The sequence below is a fragment of the Crassostrea angulata genome, chromosome 8 (assembly GCF_025612915.1).
Source record: "Crassostrea angulata isolate pt1a10 chromosome 8, ASM2561291v2, whole genome shotgun sequence".
NCBI lineage: Eukaryota > Metazoa > Mollusca > Bivalvia > Ostreida > Ostreidae > Magallana > Magallana angulata.
In genome coordinates this window covers 58,801,805-58,827,485 of record NC_069118.1, presented here as the reverse complement: position 1 = coordinate 58,827,485, position 25,681 = coordinate 58,801,805, and the positions used below count along the sequence as shown (strand labels likewise).

At 34.9% G+C, this 25,681-nt stretch overlaps 4 protein-coding genes across 6 annotated transcripts in view; 1 reads left to right on the top strand and 3 right to left on the bottom strand.

Moving 5' to 3' along the window:
* The window catches only part of LOC128161682 (perlucin-like), a 120,493-nt gene extending 101,786 nt beyond the window's left edge, over positions 1 to 18,707 (bottom strand). The window contains exons 1-5 of one of the 2 annotated variants that reach the window (XM_052825047.1): positions 18,621 to 18,707; positions 17,721 to 17,821; positions 16,338 to 16,437; positions 15,598 to 15,817; positions 15,203 to 15,267 (exon numbers count right to left, since the gene is read on the bottom strand). In XM_052825047.1, coding sequence (XP_052681007.1) covers positions 15,231 to 15,267; positions 15,598 to 15,817; positions 16,338 to 16,437; positions 17,721 to 17,821; positions 18,621 to 18,666 — 504 coding nt within the window. In that variant the 5' untranslated portion in view covers positions 18,667 to 18,707 and the 3' untranslated portion in view covers positions 15,203 to 15,230. Of the gene's footprint in view, positions 1 to 15,156; positions 15,268 to 15,597; positions 15,818 to 16,337; positions 16,438 to 17,720; positions 17,822 to 18,620 lie in introns of those variants that run through there. The other variant, XM_052825046.1, reaches the window with a different exon arrangement.
* LOC128161676 (UDP-N-acetylglucosamine transferase subunit ALG13 homolog) lies at positions 234 to 4,600 on the top strand. Of its 2 annotated transcripts, XM_052825037.1 has the most exons (5): positions 234 to 366; positions 652 to 811; positions 2,245 to 2,383; positions 3,249 to 3,371; positions 3,686 to 3,822. In XM_052825037.1, the coding sequence occupies exons 1-4, from the start codon at positions 262 to 264 to the stop codon at positions 3,361 to 3,363; spliced, it is 519 nt and encodes a 172-aa protein (XP_052680997.1). In that variant the 5' UTR covers positions 234 to 261; the 3' UTR covers positions 3,364 to 3,371; positions 3,686 to 3,822. The 2 variants fall into 2 exon arrangements, with proteins under 2 accessions (XP_052680997.1, XP_052680996.1); XM_052825036.1 differs by lacking the exons at positions 234 to 366; positions 652 to 811; positions 2,245 to 2,383 and having other exon boundaries at positions 3,247 to 3,371; positions 3,686 to 4,600.
* On the bottom strand, positions 5,555 to 10,527 carry LOC128161681 (perlucin-like). Its single transcript, XM_052825045.1, has 5 exons — positions 10,448 to 10,527; positions 9,072 to 9,172; positions 7,854 to 7,959; positions 6,143 to 6,365; positions 5,555 to 5,711 (listed from the first exon to the last, which is right to left on the bottom strand). Exons 1-5 carry the CDS (start codon positions 10,500 to 10,502, stop codon positions 5,684 to 5,686), a joined length of 513 nt encoding a protein of 170 aa, XP_052681005.1. The 5' UTR covers positions 10,503 to 10,527; the 3' UTR covers positions 5,555 to 5,683.
* A 912-nt stretch (positions 18,708 to 19,619) lies between the features above and the next one.
* On the bottom strand, positions 19,620 to 24,879 carry LOC128161684 (galactose-specific lectin nattectin-like). The gene is made up of 5 exons (XM_052825048.1): positions 24,769 to 24,879; positions 23,843 to 23,943; positions 22,531 to 22,630; positions 20,283 to 20,487; positions 19,620 to 19,722 (listed from the first exon to the last, which is right to left on the bottom strand). The coding sequence occupies exons 1-5, from the start codon at positions 24,824 to 24,826 to the stop codon at positions 19,692 to 19,694; spliced, it is 495 nt and encodes a 164-aa protein (XP_052681008.1). The 5' UTR covers positions 24,827 to 24,879; the 3' UTR covers positions 19,620 to 19,691.
* Positions 24,880 to 25,681: the final 802 nt, after the last annotated feature.

Genomic DNA, 25,681 nt, shown 5'->3' with positions numbered 1-25,681 from the left:
TAAAGTAAATTTTTTTTTACATTATTAACATTTAGCATCAGCACCAAGATCTATCAAATCTGATGGATTTAATCAAATCTCGTTTTATGAAAGAAATAGATTTGGGTCAAGGAATATTACGATGCAAAAAGCTATAGAATCTAAAATATACCAGTTTATGAAATATTTACTTAATGTTGCAATCCGACAAAGTTTATGTACGCTTTATCAATGTATTATATGAACAAGTTGTCTTGTACCGACGTCGCCTTTTCGCGGAGGATGTCGAGTGCGAGGAAACGGGGACAGAATTCTGTGTTTGTTACCGTGGGAACGACGCAATTCGAGAAGCTGACTGACTACGTTTGTAGTTCTGCCATTCTCAAAGTAAGCTCGATTCCCTGGTTCAGTTAAATCTAGTCCAAAGATTAAATAATTTGCAAGGAATGCATCTCGAATTACCTCTAAGACCTTCACAATCTCAAAACTTCTCTCATTTGATATATTTTAGATGCATTAGATTGAATTAAATTATGAAATTACGATTTTTGAATGTGCAATACAATATTTGGTAAGTAATATGTCCAGCGCATGCCCGGTATTTCTGTGTTTTGTGAGAACATGAGTGATAGGATGATTTTTTTTCACGTATGTCTATAACTCTCTCTTTAGACCCTAGCTAATCTAGGATATAAGAAGGTTGTTGTCCAGATAGGGCGTGGTCGAGATCCTTCAATTGACACAGTGCCTGGGATAGAGGTAGAGGTTTACAGACTGAAACCAAGCATCACAGAGGACATTAGACAGGCCAGTCTAGTCATAAGTCACGCTGGTAAGTGTAAACAACTTGTAAGATAATGGTACGTAAAATTACTAGATAGTTAGATGAAATTGAATTAGGAAGAATGGTAGATTTTGTCATTATTTTATACCCATAAACCGCAAATTGACAAGAAGCTCTGAAACTATCACAGGGGTATATCGTATCCGCTCTACACTCTATGACATACAGTACCGATCAGATCCAACCTAAAACCAGATAAACCCCAACTAAACTCTGGGTTTACTTTTGGGGTATACTCTGGGTTTACTTTTTGAAAATTTGGGTCCATTCAGAGTTTACTTTGGGTTTACTTAGGGTTTACTTGAAAATTGCTTTTGTGGTCAACTGTATGCACCGAAGTGTGAAGCAGACCATCTTTTATCTTACCATCCTTCTACCTGTATTTCCTGTCCCTTGTAAATTCTGAATACACAGCGTCTGCTTTCAAGGGTGTACTTCTATACTCTGTCCCAAGATATTTTGAATTCACGTTTGGACGAATTTTAATAAAAATACACTTACCTGTGAAAGAAGAGCAATTGAAATAGTTGAAAGGGATATTTTCCAAGATAATTTCATTGACACTTTATCATCTTTCACTCGAAAAAATTCACAGGAACGAAAACAGATTCCTTACGGAGATTTATAATGGGGAATGTTTACATCTTTTCTCCATTCGGAATACACTCGGAATACATCGCGCAATATTTCAACGTTATCATCCGGGCTTGCTGCAATGCAAAATCTCCGTAGACATAACATTTTTTAGCATTGTATTGAAACCTGATAAGCTAACAGGGGCATTTTGACTGAGAAATCTTGGAAATTTTTCATACTTTTGAATGAACATCGTTTGGATCCTGAGGTATTTATAAATATCAAACAATTAAGCCAAACGTGAATCCAAAATATCTTGGGACAGAGTATAATCGGGGTTTACTATCTGTGTCCAATCTGGGTTTACTTTGGGTTTACTGTGGGTCCACTCTAGTAAACCCAGAGTAAAGCCAAAGTAACCCCAGAAAGTAAACCCAGGGTTTAGTTGGGTTTACTTTCTGTTAGGTTGGGTCTGATCGGTACTGTATAATATAAATAATATACAAGGGAAGAATTGAAAGTAGGACACGATTTGTAAACATGGTCAAAAAACAACTTACTTGACAAAAGTTACGCAAATCCTCCCACACAATGTTGCAAATGTTGTCAAAAAACACGTTCACATTGAAATATTCCTAATAAACTCGGTAAAAAGTGTTTTTTATCCCATTAAAACCGCTGTCTGCTGCCGACATTCAATCTCTTCGCCCAAGAAATGATAAATGTGTGTATTATTTATTTATATGTCATAGAGTGTAGAGTTTACTTGTCAGTTGTGTTTGAAGAACTTGACACTCAGACTGAATTTCACTAAGAATTACGGGTAGATTGCACCTACTCTACAGGTGCAGGAAGCTGTTTGGAGACCCTCGCGGCCAACAAGCCACTCCTTGTGGTCATCAACGACGATTTGATGAACAACCATCAACTAGAACTTGCCTATCAGCTCAATAAAGATGGACATTTGTTCTACTGCACAGTGAGGTACAAACGTTCTCTTTAAAATTGTTTTGATTCATTACTGAATTTCTTAATGTTTTTATCATAAACAATTCTTCATCACCACAAAAAAGATTTAAATATAGGTAGACTCCCGCTTAGTTTTCTCTCGTGGGACCTTCTTTTATAAGAAGTCCATATTAAGATATAAGAAATTTATTAAATCTGGAGGTCCTTGTATCATTTCTATTTTAATTATGCTGTTTGGTTTAAAACAGTAATCAATTCACCAGCTATAAAGAATTTAGTATTCAGTCGAATCTATGCATATGCATGTTGAGTACAGAGTAAACTTTACATGTATATTGGAAATGAAATTCAGGAATGCATCTCTGACAAGTCAATTATTGCAACATTTGGCCATTTTGCCCTAAATTTATCTAATAAATTATCCAATAGTTTATTTAAAGATTTATGAATACCAGTGATGAAAATGAAAAACTGTGACTGAAAAAAGTCACTTATAGTACATACAGTTATATCTTGGATATTTCTCTTGAGCAGATAGCACAATTAACATAATAAACGTTTGAACATGGAATACTTCTTCAATCTAGCACAACAGATAAATACTGTTATATCTTATTCTAAGTTTACTAGATCAATAGAATTGCTGAGGTTGTTTTATTTCTGAATCAGTACTTTTTTGTAGGTTCCCATTCTTTTATTTAACGTGTAATCTATTGGATACTCTCTAAATATGGTGGAAACTTATCCGTGTACAATTTTGTTATTATACCCAAAGAAAACTCAGTTCATTCTCTCCTTTTGAGTCACACCATAACTTTTTAACTCTTGCATTTTAAGTATTCTGTGAAATCATTTCAAATCCAGTATACGTTTTTTCCAGTACCCTGGTGGACACCCTTCACTCCATGGATTTCTCCTCACTGAAGCCGTTCCCTCCCGGTCAGCCACACAAGTTTGGTCAGTTTATGGATCGTCTGTTCAACATCAATAACTAGCAACACAGGTGAGATAATGTACATACCTGTAATTCAGGGAAGTTACTTTCAAAAGAAAACACAGACTGGAAATATCCATGTACCAGTAATTAACAAGGCAAGACACTGGCAGTGATTATCGTGTTTATTCACCAAAATTAGTAAATTTCATATTTCATTTTTATATTTTAAATTGGGTAAATTTGTATACATTTATACTGAATGGATAATTTTAAATTTAAATATGAGTTCCAAATGTCAAACATGCTCACAAGTTTTGATTTAGCCAAAAAAATTAAATGTTTTCTAACTGGATTTAATAAATTATCTTTTGTTTCACTAGCATCATGACCCTGTCTTTGAGGTATCTTTGTGTGGTGGAGAGACGAATCATTTCCTCCATTTATACACAACACCAAACTGTCAGGAGAAACCACTGCAGCCAAGCAGTCAGAGATAGTGAATATAAATTGTTTGGTCACCAAAGAGTTGTGAACAGTGTTTGTCACTCTAAGGCTATGGTGAGGAATACAAAAAATATTTTGGATCTTCTTCGAAAATCATTTACAACAGATGTAAGGCTGCATTGTAAAACAGGGAAATCAGGAACCCCACATAGTGGGGAAACCACAGGAACCACCCAGGGTGGGGAAATCACAGGAACCACCCAGGGTGGAGCCACCCAGGGAGGGGAAAGTCAAACTGAGTCAAATAGGGAGGTGGTCTCTACGGACGATCAGGACAGAGAGGTGGGACGTCCTAAGCTCGAGTACAAATGTATCTATTTCTTTCCTCCCATTAACATCATAAGAATCGTGCAGAGATTTCAATTGTTGGTGTATTCCACTCTGTTTCCAACGGCGGTGGCTTATCTCTGTACGGTTCCCGCGGCGTCGTACATGATGATGGGTTTCGTGGTGACTAACGTGATGTTGATGCCGCTGGTTTTCTACATGATGCCGCGCATGATAGGAAGCATGTTCGTGGGAGGGGTGGGTGATGTTGTAGACACTCTCCAAGTGTCGCGGCTGTCTTTCTTTGGAAACAGGAAGGATTCATTTTATAAGATAGAGAATGTGAAGCCTCTGTCAGAAGTTTCTCATGTAAATTTAGTGTACTCAAAGTTTGAACTTTATAACAAGAAAGAAAAACTCTATTTATTTCATTCTTACTCTCAAGTACTTGATAAGGAACTGTATGAAATTATATTTGGTAGAATGAATGAATAAAATAGTTGGATAAACCCATCTTTTTCACATGTTGTTTCATTTATAGTTTTATCATAAAATGCCAACAAAGCATTATGTGCACGTTTAATTATGGACATTATATTGCTTACAAAATTCAATGTGTTTTAAAGAGACAACACAGTCTTGATATGAAGATGAACTAAACACATCTTTGTTTTCATAACCTACTGCAATGTGTATATCTCCTACTGCCATCCCACATTTTCAGTCAATTTTCTTTGCAGTTTTGAAAACATGCATTGTTCATTTACAAATAACATCACCGCCGCCATACTACATGTATAGTGTTGATACACGGGCGATTGACGTTCAAATCTTTCTTTTTATAATATTATTCCTGGTACTGTTACAATTTATTATAAAAGAAATATTTTTAACTTTACGGGACAGTGTATTATGCTGTGATTTAGAGAAGTTTAAATTACAATCGGGAATATACATGAAATACATAATAAAAATCATTGTAACTTACAGTTTTACGATAAATGAAATATCACTTGATAAAACAGATTTCATGCTTGTTACAAAGTGTTAACTGATGTAGCCAGCATGAATTTGATTAAAGCATTAAAAATTTAGGCTACGAGTATCTATACTTGGGGGCTGACTAGCTTACTGCTCAACAACGTAGCTGCTACGTAGCACTGTGTAGCAGCTATGTTCTTGAACACACCTCTGGCTCAACTGTCATTGTCACACCCATCATGAAGGGTACATGTTGTAATATTGTCTCGCTAAAATATTTACATCCTCAATTATTCTGTAGGTGTGTTCTTTTATAACGCAGACTGGATACTACCAGTGAATTACTGATCAAAATATTGTCTTGAAGTCCATGAAAATGTTGCGCTCAAGTGAGAGATTTTTTTATATTTTAGAACTACTTATTTGATTGAGTGGAAATCCGCTTAAAGTGTAAGGATTAGAAATCAGGTGAAATTGAGAACAAACAGCAATCGCGTTTGATGAAACTTTTATTTCGGTACAAATCAATGTATATTCATATTCTAATAAATGTGATGATCCACACACATATTTCCGAATTTTGTAGGGATGAAGTAATCGGTAGACGTCAAGGATCTACCTTAATGTTAGCCAACTATTAGACCCTCTGACATTCTGAAACAAATGCAAAAAAAAAAACGGTGTCTGAGAAAAACGCGGGTTTCATATTGAAGATAATAAACCCTTCAGACACGTAGCATCGTTATTGAGAGGGGAGCGACTCATCCAAAATATCTTGACAAGCATAAAAACCACAAATAACCATTAATTTAAATTTCATTGTTAATTTTCTTATTTACACTTTTTTTTACTTCCCAAAAAGTGGAGAGCAAACTTCATGATATTTCAATTTAATTTTCTGTATGTAAAATAAGTAAAACTTTTCTGCGAAAAAGTGATATAATAACTCCCACCATGATATGCAATGTGCCTGACGTTGGATTGAGCCTGAATTTTGGAATTTAATTTGGCAATCAAACAAAAGTGAAATCATGTTGCAACGTTTCAGAAACATGTATGGAAAAATGGTGTTAGAATGAACATACGGGACTTCGCAGATAAAGTTGGCCTTCTTGGAACAATCCTCATCGTTCCAGTAGTGACGCGGGGATGCCGAGAGGCCAACCATGATCTCCAAGCAATCCTCGTTGGAGCCGCTGTCGCTGGGGTTCCCCGGGTACCAGTCGGTGAAGCCCAGCCTCTGCATCGTGGAAATCCAGACCCAGTGTCCCTCTACAAACTCGTCCGTCCCTCCGATCCAGAAATCATCTATACGCCAAATAACATCAATATAAGTTCAAGCACTCATTGTTTTATAGATAGCGTATCATCCACGCAGGTTTAACAGTTAAACAAACACAGTTCTTACTGTCACGGTGCTGGGGTATAGAGAGTAAATGCTGGTATATAAACTCTTACTGTCACGGTGCTGGGGTATAGAGAGTAAATGCTGGTATATAAACTCTTACTGTCACGGTGCTGGGGTATAGAGAGTAAATGCTGGTATATAAACTCTTACTGACACGGTGCTGGGGTATAGAGAGTAAATGCTGGTATATAAACTCGTTCTTACTGTCACGGTGCTGGGGTATAGAGAGTAAATGCTGGTATATAAACTCTTACTGACACGGTGCTGGGGTATAGAGATTAAATGCTGGTATATAAACTCGTTCTTACTGTCACGGTGCTGGGGTATAGAGAGTAAATGCTGGTATATAAACTCTTACTGTCACGGTGCTGGGGTATAGAGAGTAAATGCTGGTATATAAACTCTTACTGACACGGTGCTGGGGTATAGAGATTAAATGCTGGTATATAAACTCGTTCTTACTGTCACGGTGCTGGGGTATAGAGAGTAAATGCTGGTATATAAACTCTTACTGTCACGGTGCTGGGGTATAGAGAGAGAGTAAATGCTGGTATATAAACTCTTACTGACACGGTGCTGGGGTATAGAGATTAAATGCTGGTATATAAACTCTTACTGTCACGGTGCTGGGGTATAGAGAGTAAATGCTGGTATATAAACTCTTACTGTCACGGTGCTGGGGTATAGAGAGTAAATGCTGGTATATAAACTCTTACTGTCACGGTGCTGGGGTATAGAGAGTAAATGCTGGTATATAAACTCTTACTGTCACGGTGCTGGGGTATAGAGAGTAAATACTGGTATATAAACTCTTACTGACACGGTGCTGGGGTATAGAGATTAAATGCTGGTATATAAACTCGTTCTTACTGTCACGGTGCTGGGGTATAGAGAGTAAATGCTGGTATATAAACTCTTACTGACACGGTGCTGGGGTATAGAGATTAAATGCTGGTATATAAACTCGTTCTTACTGTCACGGTGCTGGGGTATAGAGAGTAAATGCTGGTATATAAACTCTTACTGTCACGGTGCTGGGGTATAGAGAGAGAGTAAATGCTGGTATATAAACTCTTACTGACACGGTGCTGGGGTATAGAGATTAAATGCTGGTATATAAACTCGTTCTTACTGTCACGGTGCTGGGGTATAGAGAGTAAATGCTGGTATATAAACTCTTACTGTCACGGTGCTGGGGTATAGAGAGAGAGAGTAAATGCTGGTATATAAACTCTTACTGACACGGTGCTGGGGTATAGAGATTAAATGCTGGTATATAAACTCTTACTGTCACGGTGCTGGGGTATAGAGAGTAAATGCTGGTATATAAACTCTTACTGTCACGGTGCTGGGGTATAGAGAGTAAATGCTGGTATATAAACTCTTACTGTCACGGTGCTGGGGTATAGAGAGTAAATGCTGGTATATAAACTCGTTCTCGGATTGCGTCTGTATGGCAACAAGGTCTCCTCCATTGAATCTCTTGCAGAAAGACTGAACCGGAAATTAATACTTTTCATGTAATGAATGAAAAAAATGACAATAACAAACTGTCAAAATCAAATCAACAAATTCTTATCATGTGGACATTCGTATGAATGCGATAATTATTGCATTTAATTACCATATATATTTTATATACATGTACCTTATACTCAGTACATGTGATCTGGGTTGCTTTCAAGTTCGGAGCTGCTGCGTATGGCTACGTAGCAGCTACGCTGTTGAACGATAAGCTAACCTTGCCACTACGTAGATATTCGTAGCCTAAATATTTTATGTTAAGCATCAAATTCAAGATGGCCACCATAGTAACCTCTTTGTAACAAACATGAAATTTATTTATTTACTGATATTTTGTTCATCCTATGAGTTACAATGAATTTTAACATCTACATTTCCACTTGATTTTAAAAAATTAATATGTTAATGTTATTAGTCTTTAGTTAAATATTTCCAACTTCAAATCTGAGACATAGCGGCTAACCGAGCCGTCCGTTCAATAGACCTAAATATCTACGACCTAGCGGCTGGGAAAGCTGCTACGATCTTGAACGCAGTCCTGTTTTTACCCAAAATGATGCATGTCCGAGCATTGATTGTTTTATTTTTTTTTATAGATATCCAAAAGTAAATTATCAAAGTCAGGTTGAACGTTCATGTTGATAATGAAAATATACACGTAGTTACATGTAGAATACGCTTTTATCATTACATGAATACATTTACATGTTTGAAAGAATTTTAATAGTGGATTTGAATTAAATATTTATATTTACAGAGTTACCGTTCCTAAGTAACGTTACATTACCCCCGCCTCGATCTAAATATGACAGAGTAACTGTTCCTTAGTAACGTTACATTATCTTTGCCTCGATCTCAATATTACATAGTTACCGTTCCTTTAAGTTAGTTATGTTATATTACCTCCACCTCGATCTGAATATTGCAGAGCTACCGTTCCTTAGTAACGCTACATTACCTCCGCATCCATCTTAATAAAACAGAGTTACCGTTCTTTAGTAACGGTTCCTTAGTAACGTTACATTACCTCCTGCTCGATCTAAATATTACAGAGTTACCGTTCCATAGTAATGTTACATTACCCCCGCCTCGATCCAGTCTGCCGCCAGATGGGAGGAGAAGAAGTAACATGACTCTCCGTGCTTCATAAAACCCTCAGGGCACACTTCCTGGGCCGTGTTTACTATAAACCATAAACAGCAATATTAAACAAATCTAATTAAATGTTTTGAGCTCGTTTTTCTCAAGGACAAAAACAATTAAACCAATATGAAACCAATGATAGTAAACCACATGTGTTGTTATCAATGTAGTCGTTTTTTATTTAAATATTTCTTTAGCCACAAAAACTATTAAACTCTAACCCAAACTTTACGGCATTACTTCACAATTTTGAAAAATTAATGAATTTATTTTTTCTTTGTATTTAGTGACAGAACACGTATAAATCCTGAATTTATTGGATAAAGCATGGATTAATTTACATACAGATCTCGTGTACTGAATGAATTCATATATTTTGTTTTCAGGAAAAGTGAAAAGATGTAGCACATGTAAGTTACATTTCTTTGTGTATGCATTAGTCTATGGGTACATAATTTGTTGGTACTTTAGTTAATATTGGGTGAAATTTTGTGAGTGCTTTACTTTGTATGTGCATTGATTTGTTGAAGCATAACTTTGTTGGCACATTACTTCGTGGTTACATTTATTCGTGGGTACATTTACCTTGTGGGTGCATCACCTTGTGGGTGCATCACCTTGTAAATTTGTAAATACACAGCTATGTGGGTACTTAACTTCGTTGGTAAACTTATCGTGGGTACATTATTTTTTATTATACTTTCATGTTAATCCGTTCTATTACCCTCAGCGTTAGCAACACACTTGACAACGGGTAACACAACGAATTGTTACACACGCGTAAATTATGCGCGTTCGGTTCGCCGTAGAATTCACTTCATTTCTATATAAAAGCAGAAAATATGACATTCAATATTATAAAATAAATAGTGCCTGTTTGGGAGGATAACTGTTGAAATTGACTCCCTTGAAAACCATTGTCAACCTCCATTTCGCGTCGGTTGACAATAGTTTTCTCGGGGTGTCAATTTCAACAGTTACCCTCCCAAACAGGCACTATTTATATAGTGTGTCTTTTAATTGTATTGGTATTTTCCAATCCATAAAATTCGTCGGTTACACAACTGCTCCGTATGTCCAAAACAATGTAGTTTTGGCAGTGAGCAATGGTAATAATTAAGATATAAATTTTTATATGTATTTCTTTACTTTGTTGGTTATGGTGATGGCTTATCGGTATAAAACTATTGTTTGTGCTAGTTATTTGATGTAGAGAGAGAGAGAGAGAGAGAGAGAGAGAGAGAGAGAGAGAGAGAGAGAGAGAGAGAGAGAGAGAGAGAGAGAGAGAGAGAGAGAGATCTTCTACTATATGTACCTTTGAGAAGGAGAATCGCCAAAAATACCACAGTAGCATATTGAACAATCATCATGGTAAATGTATTTCTTATCTTTCTACCAGAGGTCAATATGTAGAACAGCTTTGCAGACAAATATTAAAAAGGAAAATCCAACAAATCATACATGTATGTTGTTCGCGTCTTAATCCATTATAATTGCTTTGTATACACTTGACTATATATATATATATATATATATATATATATATATATATATATATATAGAGGATATCTATATTGTGTGATTTTATATTTGCTTTATCCAACGAGTTGAAATGGTGTATATATTCGCGAGGCTTGCCGAGCGAATATAACCATTTCAACGAGTTGGATAAAGCAAATATAAAATCACACAATTATAGATGTTCTATTTATCTCATACAATTTGATTTATATTATGAAGCTTTTGAGACAGTCCCTTGTGTGACCCAAATTGTTTTTTTTCCAAAGATTAAAAACGATGATGCAACGTTGTGTTATGCGGCTATTGTGACCTTGCGCAATACAATTTAGTACGTCATTCCTGATATAAATCTAACTGTTTTAATGTAAAGTTTCACTTAAATAAACCTTAAAATAATTTTTTAGCTCTAGATAATTTTTCTTATAGCTTATTCACTTGATTAAATGGAAATTCCGATTAGAAGACTTGAATAATCAGTCTTTGTTGACATAGGGGGCCTACACAAAGTTGCGAATGCTCGTTAGTTTGAATTGACTCGAACGAGGAACAGTTGTTGATGCATGATGTTTAATAAAACAAACACTAGGCTAGCCTTATGATTCAAAATTGAAAATAGTGAATAAGGATGCTTACTGGTGGTGGAATAAAAGTCTCATGAAACATTATTTCGGTAAGTTCTTGTATATAAACACAACCAGAGCGCTCTGTTTTCATCGCGTCGTCAGGATAAACTCCATGCTAGTTAACGTAACTTGTAGTTTTATAAACTTCACAAAGCAAATTGAAAGTTGGAAGTGGGCTAAATTTATCAAAAATCTTGACAAACACGAAAAAAGGGTCTTGTGGTTACAGTTATGAATAACTTTGCACAAAAGGTGTGCCCCCCCCCCCCCCACCTCACAATAGGCCCCCGGTTCCGACGCCTGTGCTACGCAGTTATGTGTTTTCCTTCATATTTGTAATTTAAATCTTTGACAAAATCAATTTTAAATTAATTTTTGTAGTAGATATAGTTATGTTGAAAGTACTAGCAAATCTTCGAAAATAGGTCACTGAAGCGTTGAAGCGAGGGGCTGTGTCAAAAGTAGTTCCGACCGGAAGTATTTGATATAGCATCACCCGTGTGATAGGCCTATAGCAAAGGTTTATCACACGGGTAATATACACCACACGTATGAGATAAATATATATATATATATATATATATATATATATATATATATATATATATATATATATATATATATATATATATATATATATGTGCAAGTACAAGTTGATGTCCTTTAAAAAAGGACTGCAATACGTGGACCATATGCATATGTTTCCAACGAAACATGAAAGCAGGCATTCGGCGAATTCTACTATTTGCGCACACATTACGATTCGCACTACTTTATTAACTAAGCAGCGACAGCTTTGTGTAAATTAATTTCATATTATTATGCATTTTTCTTGAGATTTAAACTTTTATACAGTGACATAATTATTCAATCATCTATTATATATAGTCAAATAATTATTCCATCATACTTAAATGCTTAAAAACTTTTCATCGGCAGGAAGTCTAGCCTCGCCTACTATAAAAGTAAAGTTAAGGTATCTCACTCCTCATGTTTTGATTTCATTGCGCAGATGATCATTATATTTAAAATGAATATGATTTTATTTATTTAATCATCACAGATAGATTATTATTTCATAATTACACAACATTCATAAAGAAAATCCATTTGAATTCAAGAAACAAACAAGTTTTTTGGGGAACTATTTTTTCGTGCGGAAGGTTTTTTAGACGAAAATGACAGAAACAAGCAATTTTATGAATTTTCAATATACTTTTCTTTTTATTATACTTTAATCATTATTCCCATTTTTAACATTTGATAGGTTTGTAACATATTTTATAGGTTCTGTGTGACATGTACAAAATCAAATCTTGAGAATGTGATAGCCGTTTAGCATAAAATCATGCATATATATTATAGAACATGTCTGAATTTTTTAAAGCCAAATTTTGCGAGAATTTTACCTTTGAAGCCCTATATCTAAAATTTGACATCACTGACCCCCATGTTATATTATGTCAAAATGATAGTGAATACATATTTAGGCAAACTGGATTAATCTTATAAAATTCTTGATATTCAAAAAGTTTTTATTTCAAATCCAATTGTAACTATTAAAGAAATTGTCTATTTTAAGTGCAAAAAGGTCACACAAAAAATTATGCAGCTTTTTAGAATTTTTTTTCGTAATCCCTCTATTCAGTGTGACCATTGTGTATAATTAAAAACAATATTTGAAGAAATAAGTTTGCTTAATCAAAAATACTGACAGCAAATCCTAATCAGGATGAAATTGCATTTTAGGTGCAAAAAAGTCAAATTAAATGGGCCTTAACTCAGAGGGATGGATACTGATCCCCCATTATCTTTGTATTTTTTAAGTTTGTTTTGTCTACAGATTTCAATGATATACTTCTCAAGAAAATCTTGATACATCAACATTGAGGAGTGGGATACCTTAAGCTACATGTGTATTCGGAAAACGACGAAACGTTGCAAATTATGCTATTTGATGCATGTTGTAGTTTCGGCATAACATTAACTTATTTCATAATACTGACAGTTTATATCACCTGCCAATCATTTATTTAAAAGGAACACACTGTTTCTGTACTGTTTACCGACAACTTTACAATTACAGCGCCTTTGAACTTATATGTGTATATGACATGGAATCCCGATCCCGATTCACGCGTGCTAGCCTGGTTCCCTGAGCTACCCATTACGCACAGGAACCAGGCTAGCTTACTGGTTACATACAGGCTGGTTACATTACCCCTGTCTCTCTCACGTCTTTACATCATCCCTGCCTCTATCACGTGGTTACATTACCCCTGTCTCTATCACCTCATAACATTAACCGTGTCTCTATCACGTCATAACATTACCCCTATCTCTATTAGGTCGTTACATTACCTCTGTCTGTATTACGTCGTTACATTATCCCTGCCTTTATCACGTCGTTAAATTACCCCCTCATTCTATCACATGGTTACCTTACCCCTGCCTCTAACACGTCGTTACATTATCCCTGCCTCTTTCCAAAATTCTGAAAATCCTAATCCGTGGGAGGGGGGGGGGGGCAGTAGGTATACTTTTAACTTCAATTTCACTGTTTATTACCTTACTCTCAATTCAATTTTTACATGGTCGCAGAAAAGTGGGGGGGGGGGGGGGGACCAACTCTATCTTAATTCAATTTTTTGTATGTAAATTTAAAAAAAATCTTTGCTGCGCAAAAACGTGGGGGGAGGGTTACGCCCCTCCTGCCCCCCCCCCCCCCCTGCCTTGATGCTACGTGCCTGACGTGTTTACCATTGATAAAGGAGAAATAAAAAAAACAAAGATTGGGTTATAAATACCGGTATATATAAAGAGGATCCAGCGATTTTAACATCTAAAAGCAATTTCTCCTTATACATTTACTTTTACCTTAGAGAAGAAGTGTGTCGAACAATCATGGCAAATGGATTCCTTATCTGTCTGCCAGAGGTCAATGTGAAGAACAGGCCCCACAGGATTCAACATTTTCAAATCACTTAACTCATTGAAAGAAGTGCATAAATATGAAGTAAAACTCAGACTTGAAGCTGAGTATTGACTTGAGGAAAGTTGGTGACGGTGGGGCCAGTGTTATTGAGTTGACGTACATACATTCATTTTAATATTGGATAGAGTAAACGCAGTTTTTTGTTTCTAGTTTATTTCCATAAACATTAATTAGCGTGAACAAACACTACGTATTTAAATAATGCATACATGATACATATTAACGCATGTGGTAAAAATATAAAATAATGCATTTATTTAGTGATGTTCACTATATACAAGTATTTATTTCATGTACTTCATTAGCGCACCACTCCCCTCTCTAGCTATATAAACACACCCTGAAACTAGTTCAATACATACAGTTTTTAATAAGAATACATCACATGATATATAAACTTTAAATGCAATGAAACTTTTGACTTGACTTAATATTCTTTAGAAATTTTACCCTTTCTAAATTTGACACCGTTAACTGTTAAATTATTCAATTGTGAAAATATCTAATGTTAAACAGGTTGACACTCCGAAAGCCTTTACTTCAAAAGCTGTTTTCCTTAACATATAAGTGCAAAACGCTACAGACACTTGTGCAGCTAATATATTTTTAAAACACAACTTTTTTTGTTTTCCAGCAGTGTATGGTGTTATTAGTTCCCGTTGTTAAGATTATTGCAACATATATCATTAAGACGAATTTTGGAATAAAAATTAATATGATAGATAGATAGATAGATAGATAGATAGATAGATAGATAGATAGATAGATAGATAGATAGATAGATAAATAGATGGTAAAAAAAAAACTCCCACCGCCCCTCAAAAATAATAAAATAAAAATCTAAAAACAAAAACAATATAAAAAAAAACAAACACAAAAATCCCACCGGTCTTATCGATCATGAACCACGTGCACGTTACGATGGTTTATTTTTTTTGTCATTAAACATCAAGTTCAGATCATCCAATTACATTTGGAGGTGAACCATCTAACATCCTGAAACAAAAGTGTACAGAAATGTAAGATGTACTTAGGCAATTTGTAATTTTTTTTCTTTTAAATTTGAGATAACAACAATAAAAAAAGCACACAGACTCAATCAAAATAGTGTAGATGAAATAAAGCGTCACACTAAAACTGTAATATATATATATATATATATATATATATATATATATATATATATATATATATATATATATATATATATATATATATATATATATATGCTCCTCGACTGAGTATAAAAACAATGCTTGTAGTGTGTTGGGATATAAATGAAACATAAAGTAGTCTGAACGAAAAGTTTAAATCTACGTTACATACGGGACTTCGCAGATAAAGTTGGCTTTCTTGGAGCAGTCGTCGTCGTTCCAGTGGGTGGTCGGCGCCGAGTGACCCACAATGATCTCCATGCAGTCCTCGTTAGAGCTGCTGTCGCTTGGGTTTCCCGGACTCCAGTCGGTGAAGCCCAGCCTCTGCATCGTGGGAATCCAGACCCAGTGTCCCTCTACAAACTCGTCCGTCCCTCCGATCCAGAAATTATCTATATAAGAAGATATATGATAATACAAGATTTATATAATGAACAGAGTTGGTAAGGGAAGGATGCATACACAGTAATCGAGGTGTGCTTGATAGGATGTATACATATATATGCATATATAATCGACTTGTGAATTTTAGTACGTTAAAAGAAGAATCGGTGTATGTGCTTGGTTGAATGCGTACACAATTATCGGTGTGTGCGTGCTTTATATGATGTATCAACGATTGTATGCACGATTATCGGTGTGTGCTTGAGCTTGATTCCGGAATTAAAGGTCACGTTGTTCTTTAATAAGGTATATATACGAAATCAATTTCGATGCCTATTTTTTATTGTATGTTCTCAAAATTTTGTGAAATTTGAAGCCTATTAAATTACTTTAAAAAATTCAAGATGGCATCTTTCTCTTTTTTCAGTTTATATAAAAAGAGACTATATTTAGCAATAGAGGAATTAGTGATAGAGGACAAAGCAAATGATGACTTGATAATTGTAAATTATTCATAAAGTCTCTTACTATGATCATGCATCAAAAGTAATTGCTGGTAAATAAACGTGTTTTCAGACTGTGTTTCTATGGCAACGAGATCTCCACCATTGAACCTTCTGCAGAAAGACTGGAATAGAAATTACATCAGGATATGAATTAGCAATTATTTACAAATTAAAGTCTTAATCCTCACTTAATATATTTTTTTATGCTTAATATATATTATTGGATCATAGTGAAACGACCGCCTTTAGAAATTATGAACTTGATTTCTTGGGCTTCAGTTTCGGTAAATCGGGAAAGATTTGTGAGGGTAATATTGCAAACTCTAAAATTTCAAACACTAAAGACATGTATTTAGTATTATTTGATATTACACATTGTATATTCCTGGTACGACATCATGAGCTGTATTTTAGAGAATTTAATTTTGCTACCTGGACATGCCAATATGATAATTATGTGTTTAGGTGAACCTAGGTGATGAATAGGTTGAAAATAAATCTTTAAAATCTTATAAAGATAAAGATTCCTATATAATGGAATATATATATATATATATATATATAGCAAAGCAATTTTTGTACTGAACGACAGTAATTTAATTTGTCTTTAATCAGTGCCTGAAAAATAGCCCCCCCCCCCCCCCCCCCCCTAGGAAATATAACGAACAGAAGTTTGAAAACCATAATGTTATTATACTTTAATTTGGTTAATGTAATACTAAAGTAATTAGTTACATTTTCACCAAAAAAATCCAACATGAAAATTGCAGCTTATATTGCTTTAACCTACATCTAACTCTTTTAAAGGGAGCTTAATATATTTGTTCTACTGGATAAAATTAATCAAATATCGTCAAAAATAAGATCTCCGATTTATACATAGAATTTACATAGATTTTAGATAAAGAGCGGATTCAAATATACGATTTTACATTTATTTAACTTTAATTCACAGAGTTACCGTTCCTTAGTAAGATTATATTACCCCCGCCTCGATCCTAATATGGCAGAGTTACCGTTTCTTAGTAACGTTACATTACCCCCGCCTCGATCTAAATATGACAGAGTTACTGTTCCATAGTAACGTTACATTACCCCCGCCTCAATCTCAATATTACAGAGTTACCGTTCCTTAGTAAGATTATATTACCTAATATGGCAGAGTTACCGTATACGTTACATTACCCCCGCCTCGATCTAAATATGACAGAGTTACCGTTCCTTAGTAACGTTACATTACCCCCGCCTCGATCTAAATATGACAGAGTTACCGTTCCATAGTAACGTTACATTACCCCCGCCTCGATCTCAATATGACAGAGTTACCGTTCCATAGTAACGTTACATTACCCCCGCCTCGATCTCAATATGACAGAGTTACCGTTCCATAGTAACGTTACATTACCCCCGCCTCGATCCAGTCTGCCGCCAGGTGGGAGGAGAAGAAGTAACAGGAAGTCCCATGTTGGAAAAATCCCTCAGGACACGCCTCTTGTGCTGTGTATACTTTAAATGAAATTGAATGTACAATGATTGAATACTAAGACCACCAACGTAAAAGCTGTACGAAAAGTACATTGGAGAGTTTATCTCATTTCAAATTCCTTGAATTATTGAAAATTAAGATTATTTGATAATTTAGAATATTTTTACTTTGAGATATAAAGATCAAATCATGTTTATTTACAACAATTGTACAACTTTTCTGATAAGACTTTAGTCGGACTATTGATCACAATTTGAAATGTTTTTACTTAGGAAAACATTCAATCCCCACTTTAATTATTTATCAAATATAAGCTTTTCATAAGTTTGTTTTCAACTACCACATTCTTTTTACGATAACTTAATAGCTGATTATATATTAATAGAATTTTATATCTATTAGTATACATAAAACATACAGTAAATCACGTTTTTATCTGTAAAAATAATCAGTTGTCTTTGTACCGAGTCAGGGGCTCAAACATGCAGATCGATATTGTGTCGACACATATTAATAAGTTACTAATATAATAAGAAAATATTTGCCATGTTGCTATTTGGACATTTTATGAAATTGAATATCTAAAAAAAAGTTCAACGATGTATCGGGGCATGCTTCAATCTAATAAAGATTAGATCTTTGTGTAGCGATCTATTAGGAGCGGATCAAAGATCTCACTTTAATTAGATAAAGGTTTGCTTATCACAAATTTGGAATTTACAAGATATTCATTTTGTTCTTAAATATGCGTCGTTGTACTGATGTAGAAAACAATGCATGAACACCTCACTATAAAGTAAGAAGACGTATACCCAGAACCTTGTATAAGTCCAGTTATCCACAATACCAGAACTCGGTGCCACATTGTGAGTGTGTAGTGTTGTCTTATCTGTTGAATACGGAGGAGCAGCCCTGCCATTAGTAAATATCCATGTATATAACGAATTTATACCCAAGTACAAGTACTTACTTTTGGAAGTATGTTAACATAAAATATATATAAAAGCAAAGACTTCATTTCTAGTCATCCCCCCCCCCCCCCACATTGTACAATGACAGGATTATAATTAAAAACAACCTTTTATCATCAAACCATAATGTTGTACAAATCAGGGTAAGGTTAGGAATTCAAAACTTATTTGGGGTCTTATTATGAGTAATGGGAACAATTTACTAGGCTTTTCATTGTTAGGGAAAGAATACATTATGAAAAAAATTAGTTTTAATAGAAATTTTTCCATTCAAGATCTTTGTCTCGGTTACTATGGAAACGGTTACCCACAGCCCGACAGGAAACAACTATAGTGCTATATTATACACTATATTTTGCTTTTTGTTCCTAGATGTACCTTGATGCATGGATCCATCAAATCAATTCAAAATCCTATTTCTTAGGGAAAAATTGATAAATAAATTTCATGTTTATATCCATCAAACAAGCAAAGACGTTGGACTACAGTAACTGTTGAATGAACCTGAATTTTTATGACATATCCTGTACTCTTATTCGCTTGTAAGAAATTTTCGCGAGGTTCGCGAAAGCCTTGTTGTCGCAAATATTTCTCGCCGCAGATCAGTATTTGCCATATTGGTGTACTGAAAAAAAACCCCAAAAACAAAAAATAAACAGGCGTGGATTAGGCTTGGTCACGCAAACCGGTCGCCGTGAACCATTTCATTTCGCGGAAATCGCGAAATAAAGTCGTCGCAAATAATAGTTGGTTTACAATATTTGAACATTTCCAGCGGCTACTAGGAATAAAGTACATCAGAAGAGTTTATGAAAGGTTGCTGGTAGAATAAACACAAACATCTGTGTAACTTTATAGATATATTCGGAAACAAGTACAGAGTCACATAAACAATATGTAAACAACATCATCATGTACATCATCCAACGATATCGGGCCCACCTAGCGCACTGAAACAGAAAAATTGTAAACAGTTAAAAAAAAAAAAAAAAAAAAAAAACTCCCATGCAGGTCGCCCATCCGTTTTCATACGGTTTTTTTTTCAGACCAAGAGCTTCAAAAGACCTGCAGCTAGAATGGGGTTGTGAAGTGTAGCCCCATTATCTACTCGGAAAGCCAGATTTAAAAAACACACCTGAAAGACTACCAAGTATAGGCATATTGGACCTTATTTGTTGGAAAAAAGGGACCCATAAAATTCTCTGGCCGTCGGAAATTTACGAGGGCTCGATGGTCGTGGTCATTTTTAGAGTGTATTTATCTCCATTAGAAGGAGAGCCCCGTATAAAATTATAGGAAAATATCCAATTTTAAAAGGTAAAATATGTGGAGTTTTCCTTTTCCAAATAATAATTTACAGCTGTAGAAATCATATTTTAATATTTTAGGCAGACCTGATGGTTAATTTGTTAACCTACCAGCCTCCTTTAAGAATATATTTCATAAATTTGTAATTCCATGACTTATATTATTATAACTATATAATTATTATAATTATATGTAAACGTACGGGACCTCGCAGATGAAGTTGGACCTGACTGAGCACACGGCGTCCTTCCACCGACCCCCCGCCTGGATCTGGAGACAGTCCTCGTGAGAACCGTGGCCGTCGTGATAACCTTGACCCCAGTCGGTGAAGGTCATTTTGTCCATCGTAGAGATCCAAATCCAGTGACCTTCAACAAACTCGTCCGTCCCGCCCATCCAAAAACTCTCTGAAAAGTACTTCAATATTAAATTATATAGATTTAGAATGTATACATGATGTTTATATATAGTAATATCAATGCTACACAAAGTTAAATTTGATATATTATGAACGACTTGGTTTAGACGCCAACTAATAAGCAATACAGAGGCACATGAATAGTGAATATTTCAAATCGAGATAATTCTTTCGAAATATATATTCCAATGATTTTTAATACAATCGCTAAGTTAAATATAAATTTGAAGATGGGTGGATAAGGTGTGTAAAATGCCCATACGCGGACGGACAGGCTACTGAAAAATTAAAGAATCAAAAAATCTGATGGTTTTTTTTAAATCATTGAAAACAATATATATATATTTAACGAATCATTGATTTTTAACCTATAGGTATGTTCAATACTTTGAATATGTTGACTCAAACAGGCGTGTACGTATCAAAACCAGCAAATACTGTCATTTTTTAGAACTTCAGGGCATTTTCTTTTATAGAGTGGGTTTGTGCTCCATATATTTTTCATAATCTGATTAAGGTCTATTGGAAAACAAACCGATTTCAATCAACAAAAACGTGGAGAGATGACCCACTATACATTAAAAATATCATTTTGTATCCCAACAATTGAACGTTTTGAAAAAATAATACCAAGTCCGGTAGTTCGTGGCCTTAGTCACACATAATATTTAAAAAGCCCACTTTGTTGTGTCTGAAATGGCTCATTTGTTAGAGCACCTGGCATAAGCTAACCTTATATATCTAGGGTTTTTATGTTACGGGTTCGATACCACCAATATTTCCGACAATATTTTTTTTCTTATTTTTTGTTAAATATATTAAAAATGACTACAGTTAGAAATTTTGCTTTTGCAAAGTTTTATTATGATATATTTGAATAAATTTAATTAGGGAAAAATAAATTCAAAATTGTATTTCACTACTAAACCGAATGGGCATTTGCGCCATCTTATTCCCCAATCTTCTTATGAATAACTTAAGTATCCGTTTTCTAGATCTAGTATTTTTTAATTATAAAAAAAGCTATAAGATAAAAGGAAGATGATAGCTAAGGTTTGCCCTTAAGAGAAATGAAATAAAAATTCTATAAATTAGCTTGAAGAAAGCACATAAAAGGTGTTAACCACGAGCAATTTCCAAATAATTGTAGTCAATTCCAACAGTCTTCATTACTCGCACTCCATAATTTACACCGATTTGTTCCTGATATTACTAAAATTAATATATGTACCTCTTTTTGTAAGAACATTTTCCTGGTATTTATTTATTATTTATTCTTTGTGTATATTAAAAGATGATCAAAAACAATCCGGCGTGATTAAATCAATTAACGCCCAAAGGGCTTTATGATATATTTGTGAGCAAATCCGATAACGTCCAAAGGGCTTTATGATATATTTGTGAGCAAATCAATTGACGCCCAAAAGGGCTTTATGATATATTTGTGATCAAATCAATCAACGCCCAAAGGGCCTGATGATATATTTGTGATCAAATCAATTAACGCCCAAAGGGCTTGATGATATATTTGTGATCAAATCAATTAACGCCCAAAGGGCTTGATGATATATTTGTGATCAAATCAATTAACGCCCAAAGGGCTTTATGATATATTTGATTACACCCGAGGTATTTGAACACCTCATGATAACCAAAGAAAGATTCCTCATTAATCATATTAATATTATTTTCAGCAATTTGTTTTTTGTTTTAAAACACCACGAAAGCTCAATGGTCGCGGCCATTTTTTACACTACGTATACATTAATCTCCTTCAGACAGTAAAGTAATGGGAAAAATTCAATTTTTAAAGCTATAAAACTTGATGATTTCTTTTTCTAATAATAGTTCACAGCATGAAATATCATATTTAGAAAATTAACGTAAAAATTATCTGTACGCCCAAAGTCTCGTGGACTTCTTTACATTGTTTTCATTTCGCATAATTATGCAAACACCGCGTGTGTCTTAACACTACGTCATTTACGTGACGTAAAATCAATGAACTTTATCGTATTATACAGGTACTTACTATCTGAACGCATAAAATGTAATATTTGATACAGAAACTCGTTTTCTGAATGCGATTCGACGGCAACTAAGTCTCCCCCATTAAATCGGTTACAGAAAAACTGAAAAAGAAAAAAATATAAAAAGACAAACAAATCAACAAGTTCAATGCTACAAATACGTCATTTATTTGTATGTGTGCTGTCGACAGTTTAACCTTTAGCTATGTCATGAAGTCATTCAATCGCGTCTATAAGGTCACTGTTTTTGCTATCTGTATGTACATGTATATTTACGCCTACATTCCAATGCCTCTGACCTACAATAGATTTCGAAGATTTTCCATTAAAGCTAGGGGCAAAGAGGACAACTTGTTGAGCAATACGTCAAAATTATCTGTTTCTCCTCCAAGATGATAATTCAGATCAGTGAAATAAATTTTTACCTAGCATTACATCCTAATTATCTTTATTTTTTTTTTCGTTAATGCGCTGATTGGATGAATTTTGGTCATAAAATCTGTCGCTCTGAACCTCAATCATTGATCACCCAAGCCCGTGCCTGCTTCAATGTACATGTAGAGTAAAACCTGAGTATTAATGACATACTGTATTCTATACACTGAAGAGTTCTTATATCGAGGTCCTTTATTAGCAGTTAGAGGGGTTTGCCCTTCGATGTAAAATCTTAATATTTCAGAGTAACCGTTCCTTAGTAACGTTACATTACCCCGGCCTCGATCTCAATATTACAGAGTTACCGTTCCTTAGTAACGTTACATTACCCCCGCCTCTATCTTAATATTACAGAGTTACCGTTCATTAGTAACGTTACATTACCCCGGCCTCGATCTCAATATTACAGAGTTACCGTTCCTTAGTAACGTTACATTACCCCCGCCTCTATCTTAATATTACAGAGTTACTGTTTCTTAGTAACGTTACATTACCCCGGCCTCGATCTCAATATTACAGAGTTACCGTTCCTTAGTAACGTTACATTACCCCCGCCTCTATTTTAATATTACAGAGTTACCGTTTCTTAGTAACGTTACATCATCCCGGCCTCGATCTCAATACTACAGAGTTACCGTTCATTAGTAACGTTACATTACCCCGGCCTCTATTTTAATATTACAGAGTTACCGTTTCTTAGTAACGTTACATCATCCCGGCCTCGATCTTAATATTACAGAGTTACCGTTCATTAGTAACGTTACATTATCCCGGCCTCGGTCTCAATATTACAGAGTTACCGTTCCATAGTAACGTTACATTACCCCCGCCTCGGTCTCAATATTACAGAGTTACCGTTCCTCAGTAATTTTACATTACCCCGGCCTCGATCCAGTCAGCTTCCATGCTGGAGGAGAAGAAGTAACAAGAGTCACCATGCGGGAAAAACCCCTCCGGACACGCCCCCTCAACCGTGGTCACTACAAACAATATATAGGTCAGTGGCTATCGCTGTGCTCTGGTCTATACATCCTTTACTACTAAAATCAGTAGGTGTGAACCGTAAATACCAGTGTTTCTGGTAACGTTTTCAATCGTAAGGGTTACTTAAAAAGTACACTGAAATATCTAAAATATATTGAGAAGTCATATAAATGGACTTTTATATTAAGTTGGTTTATATGTTAAAGGGGCATGGTCAAGATTTTGGTCAAATTCTGTTTTTATTATTTAGATGCTTAAGAAATTCATTTCTAATGATCAAATGAAATTTGAGAGTCAGTCGTTAAGTAATAAGCAAGATACAGAGCTCATAATTCTTTGATATGTAAACAAGGCTCGTGCCCTGTTTTTGTTTACATAGGTTTAATATACCGGTAAAAAATCTTGTTCATGCTGATTTGTTATCTTCTTATTAATTTTCAGCATGAATTAACAGTTTCTTACGTTTAACACATTCATTTTAGGTTTGAAATTGGAATTTTTCCTTCAGCATTTAAAATGTAAACAAAATAAATGCTTTGTTTACATAGTAAAGAATTGTAAGAACTGTAACTTGCTTATAACTCAACGAATGACACTCAAATTTTGGTTGTTTATTAAAAATACCTTACTAAAGCATTGTAAAGTTAACATTAAAATTGGAAAAAAAATTGACCAAAAACGTGACCATGCTCCTTTAAATTGTTCACAAACATATGAACATTTACAAAAACATATTTAGATTAATTATAATTTAAGAACGAGTCTGTCCTAAAAAGTCTGCAAGTTAAAGCGAGTAAAGGATAAAGTAAGTGTGACTGAACCTGCTGACAGGATGATACACCACAGACCTAGTCCAGAACGCACGGAAATCATAGCCATTGTAGTACCTGCATATCTCTCACTAGTGTACAGTATGGGAAGCCATAACGGCCATTGCTATAGAGGAGCTAGAATTCTAAAACTAATACAGATTTTTTTTACCTAACTTAAATGTTTAAATAAAGAGAATAGGGATTTATTTATTTTTTTAAATATTATATCAAAAATTTTCAAACGTTTCATCATATTGGTGTTTTTACTTTGACAATTCAGATTTATTGCCAGTACTTGTGTTGTCTGTATGGTAGGGGCATGATGGATGTAAATGATTCATGTATGTATATGGTTCATAAGTTTGTATGTAAATGAAAGAAAAATGTCTATAGCTATTTAAACCTCCTCCACCTACGCCTATGATCAGTGACTAATATGTGTGTGTGTGTGTGGGGGGGGGGGGGGGGGTATAAAATGCCTTTGTAGTAACTTACTTTACTGAATCTCAATCTCCTTGAGAGTTTATTTTTTTTTGGGGGGGGGGGTGGTTAGGGGAATTAATGGGTGGCGCTAGGTGTGGATAGTGCTGAGTGGCTTAAGAAGTAGGGGAGGGGGAGGATTAAAGGTCGTGCCGTCAATACACGTGCCTGTTTAATTAAGTGTTCACTTTTCTGAGCTCTCATTTATCATCAACAACAAAGTGAGACACGAGGTTGGAGAATATATCGTAACAAGGATGTGCGAAACAGTTCTCTACCAATAAGACGCTAGTAACCCCCCCCCCCCCCCCCCCCCCCCCGATATGCTATACGTTGATATATCTGCATCGTGCCCATCTCTGCATTGTTCACTTTTTTCGGTTATAATATTGACGTTATATCATAAAAATAAGAACTGTACAGGACTTTTATTCAACCTACA

Coding starts and splice junctions, on each gene's coding strand:
- LOC128161684 (XM_052825048.1), bottom strand. CDS start 24,826: ATGGCTATGATTTCCGTGCGTTCTGGACTAGGTCTGTGGTGTATCATC. Junction 23,944..24,768: donor GTGTATCATCCTGTCAGCAG/GTTCAGTCACAC, acceptor TATTGTTTGTAG/TGACCACGGTTGAGGGGGCG. Junction 20,488..22,530: donor ACATTTTATGCGTTCAGATA/GTAAGTACCTGT, acceptor AGTACTTTTCAG/AGAGTTTTTGGATGGGCGGG.
- LOC128161676 (XM_052825036.1), top strand. CDS start 3,690: ATGACCCTGTCTTTGAGGTATCTTTGTGTGGTGGAGAGACGAATCATT.
- LOC128161681 (XM_052825045.1), bottom strand. CDS start 10,502: ATGATGATTGTTCAATATGCTACTGTGGTATTTTTGGCGATTCTCCTT. Junction 7,960..9,071: donor CAGACTGGATCGAGGCGGGG/GTAATGTAACAT, acceptor TTTCCGGTTCAG/TCTTTCTGCAAGAGATTCAA. Junction 6,366..7,853: donor TATACCCCAGCACCGTGACA/GTAAGAGTTTAT, acceptor TTTGGCGTATAG/ATGATTTCTGGATCGGAGGG.